This window comes from Anomalospiza imberbis, chromosome 7 (assembly GCF_031753505.1).
Source record: "Anomalospiza imberbis isolate Cuckoo-Finch-1a 21T00152 chromosome 7, ASM3175350v1, whole genome shotgun sequence".
Classification (NCBI taxonomy): Eukaryota; Metazoa; Chordata; class Aves; order Passeriformes; family Viduidae; genus Anomalospiza; species Anomalospiza imberbis.
Window position 1 is genome coordinate 36,912,720 of NC_089687.1, and position 18,864 is coordinate 36,931,583.

The 18,864-nt window shown below is 46.0% G+C and overlaps 1 protein-coding gene across 11 annotated transcripts in view; it reads right to left on the reverse strand.

The window, feature by feature from the left end:
- Positions 1 to 18,864, reverse strand: part of AGAP1 (ArfGAP with GTPase domain, ankyrin repeat and PH domain 1) — a 309,011-nt gene that overhangs the window by 65,421 nt on the left and 224,726 nt on the right. For 9 of the 11 annotated variants that reach the window (XM_068196696.1, XM_068196693.1, XM_068196694.1 and 6 more), the window contains one exon: positions 12,788 to 12,949. The exons of the other annotated variants lie outside the window; for them this stretch is intronic. In XM_068196696.1, coding sequence (XP_068052797.1) covers positions 12,788 to 12,949 — 162 coding nt within the window. The remainder of the gene's footprint in view (positions 1 to 12,787; positions 12,950 to 18,864) is intronic. 11 annotated transcript variants of the gene reach the window in all.

An 18,864-nucleotide genomic window follows, 5' to 3' on the forward strand; every position in this document is an offset into this window, starting at 1 on the left:
CAGGACCACTGCACACTGTGCAGGCAGCCACTGAAGCCCCAAAGGGAGGAGCTGAACGAGGAGGGAGCCACAGGAGTCCTGGAGCTGCCAATTCCTTGTCAAAGGAAGCAGAGGCAGAACCAGTCCAGCCTGGCTGTGTCACCCATGCCCAGGCGGTGCAGCTGGCCCTCCCTGGATTCAGGACGTGGGCTGGGAGCAGTGGGGAAGGAAGCAAAGCCACGTCAGTGCTGGAAGGCCCAGGGGGGCCGTGGGGCCAGCATGGCCACAGCACCTCTCATGGGATGAGCCCTGCCGGCTGCAGCCTCCCAGGGGACAGCCCAAACCTAAAACATCCTTTCTGTAAAAAGCCACAGGTGTGTCCCGCATCCCACACCCCACTCCCACGGTGCATTTGCTGTGATTCACGGAGCTGGCCGTGTCCCTGCCATGTCCCTGTTGAGCAGGGGGGGTCACCACGGAATCTGTTCCATGAGTGCCTCTTCCCAGCCCTCAGATGAGCGAAACCACGGATTCCCACAGGCAGCAGGCTCAGACAACAGAGCCCACACTGCAACAGAGTCCACAGAACCAACGAGGGAGAATTTCTCCCCTTGAAAAGTTGACCTTTCCAAGGGTTTTACCCCCATGATGGAGACCAAGATGGAAAATTTAGAGCTGCCCTTGAGGTTCATTCCGACTTGGGCACCAAAGATGCACCAAGAGGCCCCAGAGTCAAACCTCCCCTCTCTCAGGGTGGGCAAACCCTGGCTGCTGGCACAGGGATGAGCACACACAGCTCAGCAAACACACACGCAGAGGAGCTTCTCTTCCAAGGGAAGGGAAAAAAAAAGATCCTCATAGCTCTTCCAGGCTGCCTGGAAATAGTAAACTGTTACAATAAAATAGGCACAAATCCCCCCCAAACCAGGATCTGGCATTTCAGACAACAGCTGAACCCAAATTCATTGGAACAAAGCCCAACCCAACAGCTCTGTTTTGAAGAGCAAAAACCCACCGAGATGACATATTTTTTCTATGAATTCTGGTCTGGCCCTGATGTGGGAAGTGAGAACTGATTTAAAGAAGCTGGTTTTTTAGGGATGGGACTGGTCAATTTGAGCTTAGTTTTAGGGAAAAAAACCGAACCAAATAAACAATCCAAATAAAAGGGAAGCAGTAGAAGAAGGGCAGTACCATGAGGGGGGCATTTAGTGGCAGAAATACCTTCAGGAAAGGCTGGGAGCCAACAGAGCTGCAAGAATTTCAGGCAGGTGGAGAAAAATTCTACTGATTAATGGCAATAAAAATTTGGGGTGATAGAGAGCATTTTCATTGCATTCTTCCATCCCCTGGCACATTCCAAACATAAGCTTTTCATTTGATGCATGGATAATACAACACTGTACTCCAGCTTACTATAAAGCCCTACTCCCATCTCTTTGAACCACACAAGCATCCAAAAATTAGGAATTGCAGGATATTCAAATGTGTGAAACCAGAGTGGCACTGAACAAGAAGCATCACTGACAATTAAGTATTTCCTCCTCTGGCACCTGGAGTTCAACAGGCACGGCTTTCATGACTTTATTTTCATTTGCAGGGGTCTGAATGAAGGAAAACATGACATTTTCATTGGGGAGAAATAAACAGCAGCCTAATCAGCCTCTGAGACATGAGGATCTAAATGGAGGCGCTGGCCAGTGACCCTTTGCCTGTTTTAAAGCACAGGGATTTATCCTCATTCCGGGATAAAACCAGCCCCGGCTCTGCTCGGGAACGTCGGCTTCGCGCCTCTCGCAGACAATCCCGATGTCTCCTGGCACGGGTGCCAAAATAGACATGTTCTGGCAGCCTGGAGGTTAAACTGGATTAATTCCTAAAACCTGAAGGCTGATCTGCTGTCACTTAACATGTGCTCAACATGTGTGCTCAGCAGCAACTGGAAATGAAATATCTTAAATATTATCAAACGGTACATCATTAAATATAAATTAGATGGAAACAGGGGAAAGCTAAAAATTGACTAGGAGTTCAGCTACTCTAAATGGCTAATACGGCCATTTTTCACCTGAAGCCCTCTCCAATACAGTTTTGCCATTAAGCAAAAACCTAAAGAAAGGTAATCAATTCCAACTAAAAAGCACTTCTCCCGGAATGACTGCACTTCAAACCGCTGGCTGGCTGCCAGCCTCCCCCCACCCCAGACAACAGCCATCAATGTTTCTGACTATCACAGGAGCACGAGGGGCCATGCATAATTGACTGGAAGATGGGCTAAAACTGTGCCCAATCAGTGTGTGATCAAAACCGCGTGGAATATGCAGCGCCACTTGATTACACGGAGCCTCGTCCTCCCGCTCTCCTCATGAAATCTCTTCAAGGTCCAGAGTACTGTAATAAGATCATTACTGTCAAGCGCTACGAATCGCAGGCAATGAGTCTTGGGATAGGAAGTCATACTTCACAAGCTCCTCTGGTCTTCCTTTTTTTTTTTTTTCCTCTCCCCTCTCTCTCCCTCTCCCTCTCTTTTTTTTTTTTTTTTTTTTGTATTTTACTGCGTGTTGAGGCAGCAAGGCGACGAGGTGACAGATAATGATCACATCACTGTGTGGCAACTAGAAAGGCACTTTTAAGAAAGAGCACAGAGAAATCAGCTTAAGAGAAACTCAAACAAATTTTTTTTTAAGGGCTTTTTCTTTTCCCCCCTCAAAAATTAAATAGAATTAAACTGTGCAGTATTCTCCTTTCATGAATTGTGATTTAATGTCATTGAATTTAATCATTTGATAGATTTTCATATTATCCCAAAGCCTATTACCTCACAGACAAATGGCCAATTTTCTCCAGCTCACGCTCACAAAAGAAACCTTTATTAATTTTTTTTTCTTTTTTAGAGTCGGGGGGGGGGAGAACTGGTGGAAAATGTCAATGATGAGGCCTGTTCAAGTTTCCCTTTTTACCTACTGCTTCCTGGAGTTACACACCACATATGATGCATAACTTCTATCACAAGTAACTGGTCTGTAAAGAGAAAGGTGGAGGGACAGAAAACAGGAGATTAAAGCACACGGTATAAAATAAACATAACAGCAAGCTCAGCACTGAAACCTCACAGAGCACGTAGATCTACAGCAGGGACTTCAGCTGATCTAAGGCTTAAAACTTGACAAAACAACATGGGTTTGAAATGACTGACTGGCCAGGGCCTGGAAATAAAGAGCTCAGCATTACTGTTACAGGGAATGACATCAATACCACAAGGCATGGGAACTGGAACGGCTCCAGTCGTGGCTTTTAACTGGAGAAGGCTCCAGTGATGGGACAATTGCTTAAGGGGAAGGGAAAATCCACCTTGCCCACATCTCCAGCAAGTCCCACCTACAGCACCTCCATCACCTCCTCCAGGCCTGACACCGCCCATCATCTCCAGCAGCTCCATCTACAGCCATAGCACAGCGTTCTTCAGTTGGTGTTCCTATGGAGAACCCCATCCTCATGGATTTGTCCCCTTTCAAACACATTCCTCTGGGACACTGCTCCTCCAGCCTACCCTTTGAACATCATCATTGCATGAAAAGACTCCATTTCCATAGAATCCCAGAATAGTTTGGGTTGGAAGGGACCTCAAAGCCCCTCTTGTCCCACCCCTTCCATGGGCAGGGACACCTTCCACCATCTCAGGTTGCTCCAAGCCCGGTCAAACCTGGCCTTGGACACTTCCAGGGATCCAGGGGCAGCCCCAGCTTCTCTGGGTATCCTGTGCCAGGGCCTCAGCTCCCTCAGAGGGGAGAATTCCTTCCCAACACCTGACCTGAACTTACTCTTTCAGTCTGCAGCCAATATATGCATATTCAGCCTTACATTTACTACAACTGGCTCATATTTATCACCACTCTCCTCAGTTTTGGACATGTTCTTTAAAAGATGTCACAAACACTTTGACAAAGAATCAAAACAATAAGGGGCACAAATATTTCTTGATCTACAGGTGGTTATAAAATCCATAATTGACTAAAATGTAGGGGTTTGCAAGTATAAAGGAGTTAATGACCTGTTACTGTTCTGTGTGTATCTCTGGATTATGAGCTCTTATCAGCCAAGAGCTGATCTGTTTAATAAGCCTTGGGTAGATCAGACCTGACACAATCCCCCTTGAATTCCAGGACTGAGCAAACAGGACATGGCAAACCTCCACAACAGGGCTTCTGAAGGGAATTATTTAGGACTTGAGCCCTTTAAAGAAAGCTGTTTCCCACTGGTAGGCCAGTTCCAAGAAGCTGATGAGTCCAAGTGCATCCTTCAAACCCTAGATCTTCCTTCTACACCAAAATACCCTGTTTATTGAAATTGTGACACTTTGCCTCGAGAGGTGAACAGGAGGACAAAGTTATGCTGAGCACAGCTACCTGATTTTAGCCTTTTCACTGGCTGTAGCTTTATCAAACATAATCACCTAATTTTATGATATTTTAATTTGGGTATATAGGTTCATAATGAAATGAAATTGCCCTACACTCCAGAAAAACTGGCAGGCACCTGTAGAACTGACATTCTTATTTAAGGAACAGAACTACCAACGTCTGTAGCAGGATTAACGTTTTACAAACACTCGTTGCTACCTTTGCAAACATCACCTTCTGGACATCAGGATCCGTTTTCATAACCAAGGTCTCTGTGTAGAGCTGGCAGCACATCGCCGAGGACACTAATTACCCAAAGCCAGTGAAATGCTAAGGTGTCACTTGTTTTCATTCAGTTACAAAGCTACTCAAAACTTTTTCCTTCCCCAGAAAATCAGGCCAAATCCCAGCGTGGCACTGGATACCCAGCGAGCCGTTCTGCTGCCGCAGTGCTCAAAATGGGACTGATTTTTAGGGAAACGTAGAAAATAAAATAAAGTGCTATCATTCTCTCACTCTCCAGATGGGCCAGTGTGTGCAACCACCACCAATTCATCCTAGGCCTCATCCTCTCCAGAATCCCTTTTCCTGCTGACCACCACTGTGACACTTTTCCTCTCAACCAGGTGGGCGGAACCGGCCGCCTCTCCTGACCCCGGCTTCTGAAGGGAAGCAGGAATCTTTCAACTTGTTTAGCCTGCAATGAAGTAGGTTAAAACAATAGATGAGCTTCACCTCCCTTGTCTTTCTCTCCTCAGCATCAACATAAGTGTCTTGCAGCAGCAGCCCTTTCATGTCAGGGAGGCTGTGGCAGCCGAGGCTCGAGGATTCCCAACAAGTGACCTTTCTGCCTTGGTTGAAAGCCAGGCTCTGAAGATTCCGGCTGGATTTTTTAATTTCTGCCCTCCTGCTTCCTGGGTGCACGGCCCTCTGCCAGGACTGGGCTTCCTGTGGATGAAGTCCCAGCTGATGAGTGGAATTAGAGCCCAGGAGTGTTTTGACAGGGAGAGGTGATAAACTCACAGATGCCCAAACGAGCAACTGGCATTACGGACAACACACCGCTGGGTTTTCTTCTGAAAGCTCTCTTGCAGGCAGGAAAACACAGCTAGGCATTTTGCTCATAATTAATGCTAACTAAACCCTAAGACCTGCTTTGTTTTGGGAGGTATTTAAAGAAACAGTTTCTTAAAAAGCAGCTAGAGCAGAGAATGGTTGGTCAGGGGAGGCTTACGACTCTGCCGAGATAATCTGCAAAATAAGGATGCAAATACTTAACTAAACACACTCCTAAAATCTCACTGAAAGCAAACTCATTAAACTCCAGGTTTAGGAAGTGGTTTTTTTGTTTTTGTTTTTGGTTTTTTTTTTTTTTTTTGTTTTTTTTTTTTTGTGTCCAGTATGAAAGCCAGCAAAATGTTATTTGCTGCAGTTCCCGAAATGTTTCATGTACAGGAAGACCACACAAATGACACGACGACCAACAAATTGTAGACAAAGAGAATTCAGAAGTAACCCCAAATGTATTACAAACCTATTTAAAACCCCTAAACCTTCCTAGGAATCTGCTCATCCTGCCAACCCCTCCACAGTTCCAAAAAAATGCTTCTTTTCTTCATTCAGCATTGCAGTCAAAATGCCACTTCTGTATTCCTCTCTCATTAAGCCCTGAATATTTTTTAAAAGCCTGAACATTTACTTCCTAAAATTTCAGGCACTTAAAGAGACCAGGAATGGAAGCAAAACCTGCTGTCACTAAACCCTTTATCAGAAGATGCACAGAAATACTGCACAACAGGATGGGAACATGCTCCTCTTCTGTGTGATTTGGGTCTGCATTTGGGATTTTAAATTTTGTATTTATGTATTTATTTTTTAGACGGGGAAAAGATACCTCTTATCATTCTAAGGAGAGTATAAGTGGAAAAAAAAAAAAAAAGAAGCAGGGTATTATTAAGGAATTACTGTTTTCCCCTCCTGATTCATCCCCAAAATTTGTGCTGTAGCTGTACCCCAATACCATTACACAGCAGGCTGTAATTATTGATAGCTGATTTATAAGGACCAGCTAAAATAATTAGGATGGCAATATCACCAGGAATAACTTTTGTGGCATTCCTTCATGGGCAACACCTGTTTGCTGTACACGTAATTATCCTCTCATGGACTGCAAACAGGCTTTCCTTGAAGAAGTTTTGGTGGCAGCTCAGTTCTGGGCATGACTTCAAGCAACACAATCCATCCAAGGACCTCGACATCCAATGGATTGGATTCCAAAGGTTACAAACTCTTTAATAGGTGAGTGGTTTTGCCCTTGCTGCAGCTGCAGGTCAAGATATTACATTTCAGAGAAAAGGCAGTGACAACGCTGTGGCTTTTTGTGCTGGAAAGGTTTGTGAACATGCTGTCCTCTGACAATGTCAGAAGGTTTCTTCCAGACCATAAAAAGCCAAAAAAAAAAAAAAAATATATCTAAGAGCAGCAAGTAAAAATACCCTCCTTCATCACGGTGCTTAATTCAGTGTATGATAAGTCAGTATTAGCATTTACAATGTCAGGTTCTCCTGTCAGAGGAAGAATTTGCTCTCCCCCTTCTGCTCCTTGAGTTGTTTCCACTAAACTTCCAAAAATCCCAAATGACTTTTTTTTTTTTTTTTAACATGCTTAGAGAAATACAATTTTTTAGTTCAGTGTGGCCACCACACTGCCTAAACACTGCACCCAAGGAAATGTATGTAAAAATTGTGTGGAGGACACCACAATGTGGTACCAAGAACATTTAAATCACCTCAGGGTATGATGCCAGCAGGTAAATCACCAGGATGCTCAGGAAAGCTCAGGGTGGGAGGCTGCAGGAGAAATGCCCTCAGCTTTTCCATGCATTTCAGTGATCCCCTGTATTGCTTCTGATTTTTTTACTTTAAAAAAAAGCAAAATTTCAGGTGTTATACAGAGAACTGAATTTCTCTAATTCACCTTGTCATTCTGGTTGTGGGGTGGCTGAAAGGGACACAGGGAGACACCAGCTGAAAGCACTGATGGTTTTGCTTATTGCTAAACAGAACAAATGAGAGGTGTCACTAAACCTTGCTCTACCATCCACAGAAAACAAATTAATATATTTTAATTTCCTGCTTAACTAGGGCTCATTTTCAACACACATTGACACAAAACACATGTGCTTTTAAAAAAACAAGGGTTTTTGAAATACCTTTATCAGTTTACTCCAGAAAAATTAAAAAAAATAGGATTTCTCAATAAACTGGGGTTCATTCTTTAGCTAAAAGCCAGAAAGTGCAAACCTGGAGTTGGGTCTGGACTGCACAGAGCAGTGAAGCACCAGGAAAAGCAATTACTGCACAAGGGCAGAGAACAAATACCTTTGTGTTAAGAAAACAGCTCTGAGAAGAAACATAAAAGGTCCTTCTTTGTCCTTCAGAACCTCTTTAGAAACAAATGATGAAGAAGAACATGGATTTCAGAGAGTTTGGGAAGCCTTCCTGTAGTTGCTGATCACACTTGCAGCTCCTCAAGCTCTGTTTCCCAGCTCCACCTGCGCGCACGGATGCGGAGCTGGGGGGGTTTGCCCCAGGATGCTGAGGGAGGAGATGAATTCTCTTCCCTGGGAGGGTGGGCAGGCCCTGGCACAGGGTGCCCAGAGCAGCTGTGGCTGCCCCTGGATCCCTGGAAGCGTCCAAGGCCAGGTTGGACGGGGCTTGGAGCAAACTGGGACGGTGGAAGGTGTCCCTGCCCGTGTCCCACCCCAGAGGGTGGCATGGATGGGCTGTAAGGTCCCTGTCCCTTCCAACCCAGCCCAGTCCATCACCCCATGGTCTCCCCAAGGGAAGGAGTGGATGTACCCATCCCACTGGGATGTGCTTGTGCTGGCCCTACAGCATGCACTGGCTGGATCTCCTGTTAATGCGAAACTTGGAGAGCAGGGATGGTCCCAGTGCTGAAAGGCAGCCTGGGGCTTTCCTAAAATCCCACAGATTGGGATGGATGGAGGGGAGGCAGGCTCAAGCTGGCACAGCCATGAAGCTTTAAAACTAACAAGAGTAAGAAAAATAAACACTGGGAAAGATCTTTCTGTGAAGAGTATTTCCAAGAAAGCTTTTTAATTTTTCTGCTTGTTTTCCAGCTGAAAAGCCTTCCTATTATCCCTGGCTGTTCCAGGAAGTGCAGCAGCATACGGGGACCCAAACAGATGAGGCTGTGAGCAGCCATTCCTCTTTGAAACACAGCTCTGTCTAATCCTGCTCCGAGCAACTTCAGGCAGCATGGTGGGAAAAAAACTGCTGGTTGCTGGCACCTTGCCTAATGTAAGCATTCCTGCTGCTACCCTCAAAAACACCGAGGGATTTTTTTTCAGTGACAAGTTCTGCACAGAGAACTGAAAAACTTCTCCATGGGTTTCATCGCGCCAGAAAAAAGAAAAAAAAATCACAAGAATCTGATTTTCTGAAATAAGAACGGAATTTTAATTTTTGGCCAAGTGCAGCGCAGGTGCTTTAGCATTTGTGTTGGTGTGAGCATTGTCTCAGAAAAGCTGCAGAAAGATAAACCAAGGGAGATGAAAGAACCCATCCCAGAAAGAGAGGGCTGTGCATGTGCAGATAGTGTGGAGAGAGAAGAATCAGCATGACCTTTCTGGAAGGGCATAAAAGGGATGAGCATCAGGCCTTGGAATTGGTGAACCACCCTGAGCTCAGTGTCCATCATCGTGATATCTGAATACTTGGGCAGAGGTCAATGATCAAAGCAGGCACGTTCAAGGAGGGGAAAAAAAGCCCTGCAAAGTGCAGTAAAAATGCTTGAGTTTGCTGAAGACCAGATTTAAACCTCATTGAACACTTCAGCTTTGGTGCAGACGAAAATGAAGGAACTCAGAATTCCTGTTTGAAAGCTGACACTTGAAACATGCCTGGAGCCAAAGGAAGGCAACACAAAATCTAGAATTACCCACACCATTTAACTCTGGTCCATTGTGCCTGCCTGACAACAGCGACTGCAGGAGGATCCTCTTCCTCCTCCTCTGCACGTGGAGCCCAGGATTTCCAGAGGGAAGACATGGTTCTCCACAGTTATCACCACAGGCTTCTGGAGCCCATTTGCAGCATCTCAAACACTTTGATCAAAGGGTTTGCATCTCCCAGAACACCTGTGATGGCCCATTTTGGATTTGTGGTCTTCAAAAGTGCAGTAATCCTCTGAGGGTGCAGATCTATGTTACGGTGGGGGAAGAAAAATCCCCAAGGGAATCTTTTAGGTCACTGGACAGATTTGTAGCCAAGCACTGGAGAACAGGGAAATAACTGGAACTGGAAACTGCTTTGAAGTGCAAGATAGATGTGGAAATCATAGAATCATGGGATATCCAGAGTTGCAAAGCACCCACAAGGATCACTGATCCAACTCCTGTCCCTGCACAGACACCCTGGGCACAGTCTCAACCCTGGGCATCCCTGGGAGTGGTACCCAAACCCTCCTGGAGCTCTGGCAGCCTGGGGCTGTGCCCATTCCCTGCACCCTTCCTGGGGGAAGAACCCTTCCCTGAGATCCAACCTTAACTCCTCTGACATTCAACTGCTTGAACCAGAACAGCCTGAACCTGGCTGGACTCGAGGATCCTTGAGGCCTTTCCCAGCCTCAACGATTGCACCAACACAAATCCCAGAAAATCCAAAGGCTGCCAGCATTTGGGAAGAGCAGCCCCCCAGCCTTTTTGAGTCTTGCTAGGACATCCTTAATGGCACTCTCCAGCCACTATGACTCTTTGTGAGACGCCCTTCTCCTAAAAGGACAGGGAGCTGGGGCACGCCTCATTGCCTTCTCCTTCAGCTGCCGCTGACGGACGAGCCTGCCTGTCCTCGCTGTCAGCCATCCCCTCCCAGCCCTGCCAAGGATTCAAGGACCAGCAAGATTAGCTGTCTGCTGAAGGATGCCCAGAGCTCTGGGATGCCCAGAGAACCGCCTGGAAACTCATTCTGCTCTTGTGGCCAAAGCGCTGCTTTTCAACAGCAGGGCAGCGCTTTAAAGAGATGGTGTCAAATTAAAGAATTTAACAACCTCTGAGGGCCTCCCGAGACACAACTGGCAAGTCCCAAACAGAACAGGGTGCTCAGCTCAGAAGACATGTGAGAAGAGGCAGGTCAAAGGAAGGTGATGGGCTCATGCAAAGGTACAAACACTGTAAAAGGAGGGGTTGGCACTGATGGAGCGTGTCCAGGGCAGGGAACGGAGCTGGGAAGGGGCTGGAGCCCCAGGAGAGGCTGAGGGAGCTGGGAAGGGGCTCAGCCTGGAGAAAAGGAGGCTCAGGGGGGACCCTGTGGCTCTGCACAGCTCCTGACAGGAGGGGACAGCCGGGGGGTCGGGCTCTGCTCCAGGGAACAGGGACAGGAGGAGAGGGAACGGACCCAGGCCGGGCCAGGGCAGGCTCAGGGTGGATACTGGGGACAATTTCTTCACAGAAAGGGCTGTCCAGCCCTGGCACAGCCCAGGGCAGTGGTGGAGTCCCTATCCCAGGAGGGATTTAGAAGATGTGTGGATGTGGCACCTGGGGACAGGGATTAGTGGTGGCCTTGGCAGTGCTGGGGGAACAGTTGACTCGATGATCCCAGAGGGCTTTTCCATCCCAAATGATTCTACTCCCTTTAAGGCTCCTGTGTGTTACTGAGCTGCTGCTTGCCAACAACTTCCTGCCCTTCTGGAAGCACATTGATCCCATTCCTATGAGAGGGGATAATTTTGTTGAGTTAGTGCAAGAGGATTTCAGGTAACACGAGGAGAAGAGGAAGAGGAAACAGAGGAGGGTGAAGGATGGACTCTGCAATGAGAACAGGGACATCAGGGACAAGAGACCCAAGTGCAAACCCCCACTGCTCCCTCTGGGTCTGTGCCTGCAGCCCAGGACCACACAGGCTCCAGCTCCAGTGAAAACAATCTCCCCAGGAGGAAGAAAACATACACCTATTAACTGCTCAGAAAGAGATTTTTCAAAGGCTCTCGATATCCAGCTGGTCTTGATTCATATTGACTTCAACAAATATTCTTGGGCCAATGGTGAACGCTCTGAAAAATCCTCTCTGTAATTTGCCATTGAGGTTTGAAAATAAGTGGTGTAAAAGGGCTTCTTTAAAAGAAAAATATATAAAAAAAAAGGACAAATTAAAAATGAAAGGTTGAACTAAAATTTGGCTTCGGGCCATAAACTAGGGGGAAACTAACAGCAAAGATAGTTAAATGACTGGAAAGAGAACACAACAGGAGCTGTTATGAAAAAAAGCTGATGGCTTTTTAAAAAAGGATTTGTATAGATAGCTGGGGAAATAAATTCTGGATGTGATAGAAGTGCAATTGAGAAATTAAATAAATGGAAAATAAGGATGACTAAGTAGTAGTTAACATGCCCCTTCTCAGTTGTATACTATTATCACATCTATTTTTAATGTCTCTTCAGCTGTCTGCAATTGTCATTCTTTTTTCAGAACTTGTTCCAACAGTCTTTGATACTGAATTAGCTGTTTTTTACTCTCCCATGCTTACAACCACATCTTTTTCTTACTCAACACTCCCCTTTTCCCACAATGTTATTCCATTGTCTCCCTTTTTCATCTCTCCTTATGTGTTGACTCCCCAGTTTCTGAGCCCTCCAACCACCCTTGTTCATCTTTCTTTTTCTGGAGCTCTTTTGGTTGAATCCTAGCATGTTTCTTTTCTTCTTTTCTAAAGCTGCAAGCATGTTTTATATCATACCTGGCTCCTGTACACATTGTTACCCCTTCAGAAGGGCATTGAACAGCTACAGCAATGTGGAAATAGTAAGCTAAACTAAGGGAGAAAAAGAAGTTCTTTAGTTCTTTTTGGCTTTTGCTTTCTGGCTCGTAAAAAAAAGAACCCAAACATTTAAACTCTCCCCTTTTTCCTTTTATCCTCAAATAACACAAGCCTTCCACAAGCAGCTGAATATTCAAACAACGAGAGGCATCAGAAGTGTTGACCATTCTAGAGCTCAGGATGTGCCTGAGGAGATGTGATAACACAAGATTTAATAATACTGAAAAAAATACATAAGTCCTGACGTGATCCGTGGGCTGTGGAGTGAACCTGAATTTTTCCTCCTTGTTAACCTTCCAGGTGTGCCTCTTCCTTACCTCAAGACCTAATGATGCTCCATATTAACTTGGGGATTCTGATTTATTAAAAAAAGGTTCTAAACACATTCCAGGCAGCTGAATTCACCACTGTGATGCCTCAGACGGTTCAGCTCCATCATTACAGGCTCACACTTTAATTTCTCACAATCCCCTTTCCCTCGTGCATTCAGAGCCAAGGCTGTAGCTGAGCTAACAACACTCTTTGGAATGGCATTTTCAAAATTCAGGCTTGGGTTTTCATTTGAAACCTACCCTCGGCCGTGCCCGAGATGCCATCAGCTTTGAAGTTGCTGGTGCTTTTCTTCCGGCGGTGCTTCTTTCTGTTGGCGTGGGGGGAAGGAGGGGGGTCCAGTTTGGGGCTGGTGGTACTGGATATGCTGGGGCTGGAGCACACTGAATCTCCCAGGCCCGTGTCTGCAGTTGGGTGGGGGGAAACAAAAAGGGGAGAAAAGATCAAAATGCTGTGAGATTGAAATGAGTTGATTGCTAGAATCCAAGCTTATAACCCCTGGCTGTTGGCAGATACGTTCTTGAGCTCCTTCGGGAGATTCTCCAAACAATATCCATCGTTTTTTTCAAAAAGGGACCAAAAATCCCCAACTTGGCTGAAGTGCTGATTCAAGTCCTGCTAGATCAACAGGACTCAGCAGCAATTTTAGGAGCAGGCCAGCTGGAATGCACAAAAACAATGGGAAAGCTCTTTATTGCTTCCAATTGCTCCTTCCTCCAAGGATCTTGCCTAGCCTCAAATTAATTTGTGTAACACTTGGGCATTTTAATACATAAACAGAGATATCCCTACATCCTCTGGATCTTCTCTGCTGTCATTAATATCAGACAGACACCCACTGAAAAGGTGGTGACGGCAATAAAGGTGGGAAAACAAGGTAAGTCATGTGCACCTGGTACAGGTAATAATTGTGTGACAAAGGGTCACTTCCTACCTGCTCCCAAGGAAAATAAATAATCCCACGTTACTCTGTTCAGTTTCCTGCTTTATTAACTCCAACAATTTTAAGAACTGGGTCCTTCCACATAGTAAATATTCAAGTAACCTTAATCCAGGATTTCCCCCCAAGGTTGGTAATATGATTTTTGTTTAATTACTGGATTGCTTTGGATTTTAATTATAAAACTCCACATAAAACCTACACTTATAGGAAAGTGCTTGCTATTATGGAAAGTGAAGCCATTTCCAGCACCTTGCTTAAATACTATATTGCACCTTAGTGCAGTATCAGGACTGCATTTATGTGCCATATCCTTAAAATCTCCCAGACAGATATTCAGCAAATACATTCCCATGATTGCCTTTTGGGGTTAAATACTTGATGATTGGTTTCAGAATAGCAGACACAGGGAAAAAGAATAAAAATCCTTATTATAAAGCTTAAGTGTAATAACAGGAGTGCATTTAACTTAATATGTCAGAAAAATATCAAGCCAAAGATTATTAAAAAAATAGCTTTTCATTTTTTTGCATAGTTAAATTCCCACAGAACTGCCTATTTGACAAAACCCAACTTATTTTGGTTTCTTTTTCCTCCTAATAAAGTTTATTTACTAATTATCCCCTAAGCACAGTTGTGCTCTAAGTTATTAGTGGGGGATAAATTATGTAGTTAATTGCCTGGCAAGAGAGACCAAACCAAACATTAATCTTTATATTAAGGATTTTTGTTCTTTTCCCTACATCCACTAGATTGAAACCAGCTCCCAAGAATTCAACCCCAAAAGAGAATCATGGGAATGTATTTACTCTGTATCAGTGTAGGAGATTTTAAGGATTTGACCCATAACTGGTGCAAGTGGCTCTCCTGGCAGAGTTTGCTGTCCCTCCAGGAGAGGAGGAAGGCAAACCCAGGTGAAAATCCTGGTGGGAATTCTCTCAGCCAAGGGGACAGAGATCCCTTTGGATCCATGGCACGGAAAGAAGATGCAAAAGAGGGTGCCAGAACCACAAAGGCACGAGCACAGATGCAATGGGGTTACTGCCAGTCCCAAGTATTGACCTCCAGCTCCACTCTGGAGGTTTCCAATGGTGATACTTAAAAAGAAGGAGAAAAACCCCCAGGTTGCCCAGAGAAACTGTGGCTACCCCATCCCTGGAAGTGCCCAAAGCTGGGCTGGAGGGGGCTTGGAGCCCCCTGGGCTAGTGGAATGCATCCCTGTCTGAGGTGTTAGAACTAGGTGATGTTTAACGCTCCTTCCAACCCAAACCTTTCCGGGATTCTATGATTCAAAATGCTTCACTTTCCCCCCCACCCCGGCATTCCCAGCTCTCACTTTTGAAATAATTAAACCCATCTGAGTTCACCGCTCCTGCACCTGCAGCATCAACAACCATGCCCTGCACCCATCAAACGGTGAAAAAACACCACAGAATACATCCCGTTGGAAACCATCAGGCTGGATCCACACTCTGGTGGCAGCTCTGTCTAATTTCCAGGCCGTAAATCCCCCCAACAAAACCTGCTGGAGAGCTCTGAAAAATGAGGGACGTACGGGGTTGATGCCTGGTGTCGGAGAGCTGAAGAATTAACCTCCCATGGTAAATCCTCGTCATCCACAGCCCCTTCCAGGTAATAACCTGCTGTCCTTGGGTCAAACTGCTCTCAAGTGGGAGCCTGGAGCTTTCCCTCCCCCTCAACCAGCAAGGAAAGGTTGGTCCCTCATAAACGCAGCCGAGCCGGTAGGGCCGGTGCGTTGCTGGCCTGGATTCCCGGTTTCCGAGCCCACCCTTTGAAGATGGGAGTTATTTAACATTCCCCTGGTTTAAAATATGAGCAATCAAAAGGCGCCGGGCTTCCACGCTGTGCTCTCCCATTTCCCACTCCTTCCCTTGCCTGACAAGGTATTCTTCAAATTGAAAAGAGGGCTCCTGAAAGCTCGGGCTTGGTGAAACTGTAAATGAGTTCAGGCTTCAGCCCGCTGAATGCAATTTCATCCTCCTGACTGAATACAAATAATGCATTTTATTTGGTATCAATTACCACGCCTGAGAACAGACGACCACTGCCGGCACTATTAAATATATATATTAAAAAAAAAAAAAAAAAAGAAAAGGAGGGGAAAAAAAAGGCAAGGAAAAAGGCATGGCAAATTAAAAAAGCAAGCGCCTCATTACTCCCCATCTCAACCAGCTTTGACAGAGGCACTGGAACTCATAAGCTGCGTTCCACTGGGCTGGGATGGGCTGTTTTCCAGCCATCCCGCACGTTCAATGTCAGCCATTAGTTCTTCCCAATCGGGCATCAATGTTCAACACACACCCGAAAAAATATATAATACTGGTAATAATAATAACAATCTGCAGCCTCTCCGAGCTTCAATACTTGAAGTATGAGTCAAAGCAGCAGTTTCACTTTTCACTCGGGAAGCTGACAAGCATGACTAGAGGGGGAATAAAATAACATTCAGTTCGCATAAATATCAAGCGGGCTGCTTGAGACTGATGGGCCAGGAATGTATTCTTAGCCATCATTCTGGCAGACAGGCCCAAGGACACTCATAACTTATTTTACAATCATTTAGTTTCAGCTCAAGTGGAAAACGTGACAACTTATCTCTGCTGACAAGATGCCATATCGAACCTTACAATTAACTCTCCCCCGATTATCTGCCCAGCCCATCATTAGCTCTGCGCCTCTTGATGGACTGCATGGGCACAGCTTCCCCTGATGATGGTCATCATTTGCAGGGTGCAGAGCTCCATTACATGACACCGAGGACAAAACTCTCCCCTTGCCATGTAGCTGGGGTTGTCCTGACCAGCACAGCCTCGTTTTTGCAACTGTTTTGGAAGTGATGAGCAGCAAACCCTGCTGGAAAATGTCTTCTCCCTCAAAACGGAGCATCCTCGTGTTTCAGCCCATGCCTGCTGCTGCTGCAGCCTCCAGGAGTGAGCCAGAGATGCCCACGCTCTGTCCCAGCTGCCAGAAGCCTCCCTCCTCCTGCCCTCCATCCCTCCCCAGTGCCATTATGAACTCCTTCAGCTGGAAGGGAGAGCTGACACAGCCACATCGTGGAATTATTTGGCTTGGAAGGGATCTTAAACCCCAACTCCTGCCATGGGACACCTTTCTCTATCCCAGTTTGCTCCAAGCCCTGTCCAGCCTGGCCTTGGACACTTTCAGGGTCGTGGCAGCCCTGTGTAAGGATGTGCAGTATCTCACTCCATGCCCAAAAGCAACAAGGAACACTTGGTAACCAAACACCCTCGAGTGATGCAGAGATGGGACATAAAAACCCCACCCCTCTGCTCTTCCCATGGTGATTTTTCTCTACAGGTGCAGGACACGTGGATTAAGACAGAGACTGTTCTGCTTGTGCAAGTCTAGCCCTCATTGGCGAGAATTTACCAAACAAAACAAAAAAGCCAATGCAGCTTTTACTCCACAAGGCAAGTGCCATGTCTGCCTCCCTCCAAGATCCATTTTGCAATTATGGTCATGAGAGAAATTCCTTTCAAATATGACAAACTGTGGCAGAAGAAAGGAGGGGTGGAACAGAAGAAACACTTTGTCTACAACTGCAACCCAGAGTCAAGAGACAGAACATTAAATGAAATCCAATCCTCAGAAGAGTCTCAAGAGCTGTGCTGTTGTACTGGGCTTTATTTGCTGTTTGAAACAATTTCATATCCTCTCCCAGTGTTACAAATATTTTGTAAAAGGTAACAATTCCCACTTCCTATTTTTTTCTATTATTTTCCTATTTGGAAGCTGCATATGCTCAACAAATGGATCTCAAAGATAACTCCATTTGTGCCCCCTAAGGACTTGCTGAGTGTCCTCCTGGATTTGAAAAGGGTGGAAAATTAACAGAATCATCACTGCATCACGGGAATGGAAGTGACCCAATAGATCATCCCATCCCAACCGCTGCCATGGGCAGGGACTCCTTCCACCATCCCACTTTGCTACAAGCACTGTCCAACCTGGCCTTGGACACTTCCAGGGATCCAGGGGCAGCCACAGCTGCTCTGGGCACCCTGTGCCAGGGCCTGCCCACCCTCCCAGGGAACAATTCCTAATTCCCAAGATCCCATCCATCCCTGCCCTCTGGCAGTGGAAGCCATTCCCTGTGTCCTGTCCCTCCATGCCTTGTCCCCAGTCCCTCTCCAGCTCTCCTGGAGCCCCTTAAGGGCCTGGAAGGGGCTCTGGGCTCTCCCCAGAGCCTTCTCTTCTCCAGATGAACACCCCAAACTCTGAGCTGTCTGAAACTCAATCCAAACCCAGACTGTGCTTCCTGGTGCCCCAAGAACAGAAAAATAACTACCTTGCATCCCAAATTCCCAAGCACCCCCACCAAACCTGTCCGAGATACGACTCCTTCAGCACCTGCAGCAGAGGTGCAGGAGATGCCAGCACAGAAACCAAGGAGGCCAAGGAAAGAGGGACAATAAGCCAGGATGAGCACCCCAGGCCAGGGTAAAGGAGCTGGGGGTGGAAAAAGCAGGAAAAGAGGCAACATGTGAGGTATGGGAATAGCACAGCACAAAGGCTGGGACACAAAAGTCCAAGAGCGGAGCTTCGTCGTTGGCCCACGGCTCCTATTCTCTCTGTCACACACACAACCCTCTCTCCTGTGTAACCATCTGCAGTGGAACCAAGGATATTCTGACCCCTTCTATCCCCGTGTCTTTTGATTTATTTCATATTTTTGTCAAATCACCTATTTACAAAAACTTGAAACAAACTCAACAGGTGACGCTATTCTCCACAGACCAAAGTCGAGCTTGATCTGGTTTACATTTTTCTTGCATCTTCTTGTTAAAATTTTCCAACAGGCTTTCAAAGTGAAATTAGACTTTTTTGTCAAGCCCAGCTCCCCAACACGGCCTTATTCTCAAGTGGCTGGAGATTGATTAATTTGGGTTTTTGATTTGCCGAAGTGACAAGAAGTCAGACGTTACAAAAGCGGGAGCGGTGAATGGGATCAATTAAAGAGCAGAAGCAGCAACACAATTAATAGCACCGGGTTCAAGAGCAGAAAGAAAGCGCTGATGACGAAAACAACAGCAACAGCTCTGCCTGCAGCAGGAATCTTTGCTGCGACCCAAGGAAGGCTGAATCCAAAGAGGGTGTTTCAGAACTTTCACTATGCCATTAGTGCTGAAATGAAATAAGGCAAAGATGTCGGTAGCTGGTGGACTGAATAATAAAAAAATTGCTGGACACTTTCATCTTCCACACATGTGTTTTAAATAAAGGTGAGAAAAGCAATCCTTTTATTTAAACAGGGGAAGCAAGAGACTATAACTATTGCTATACAAATCTGTAGTGTGTATTTCAGACCCATTTCCCTGAGCTGAGATTTTTCTGGCT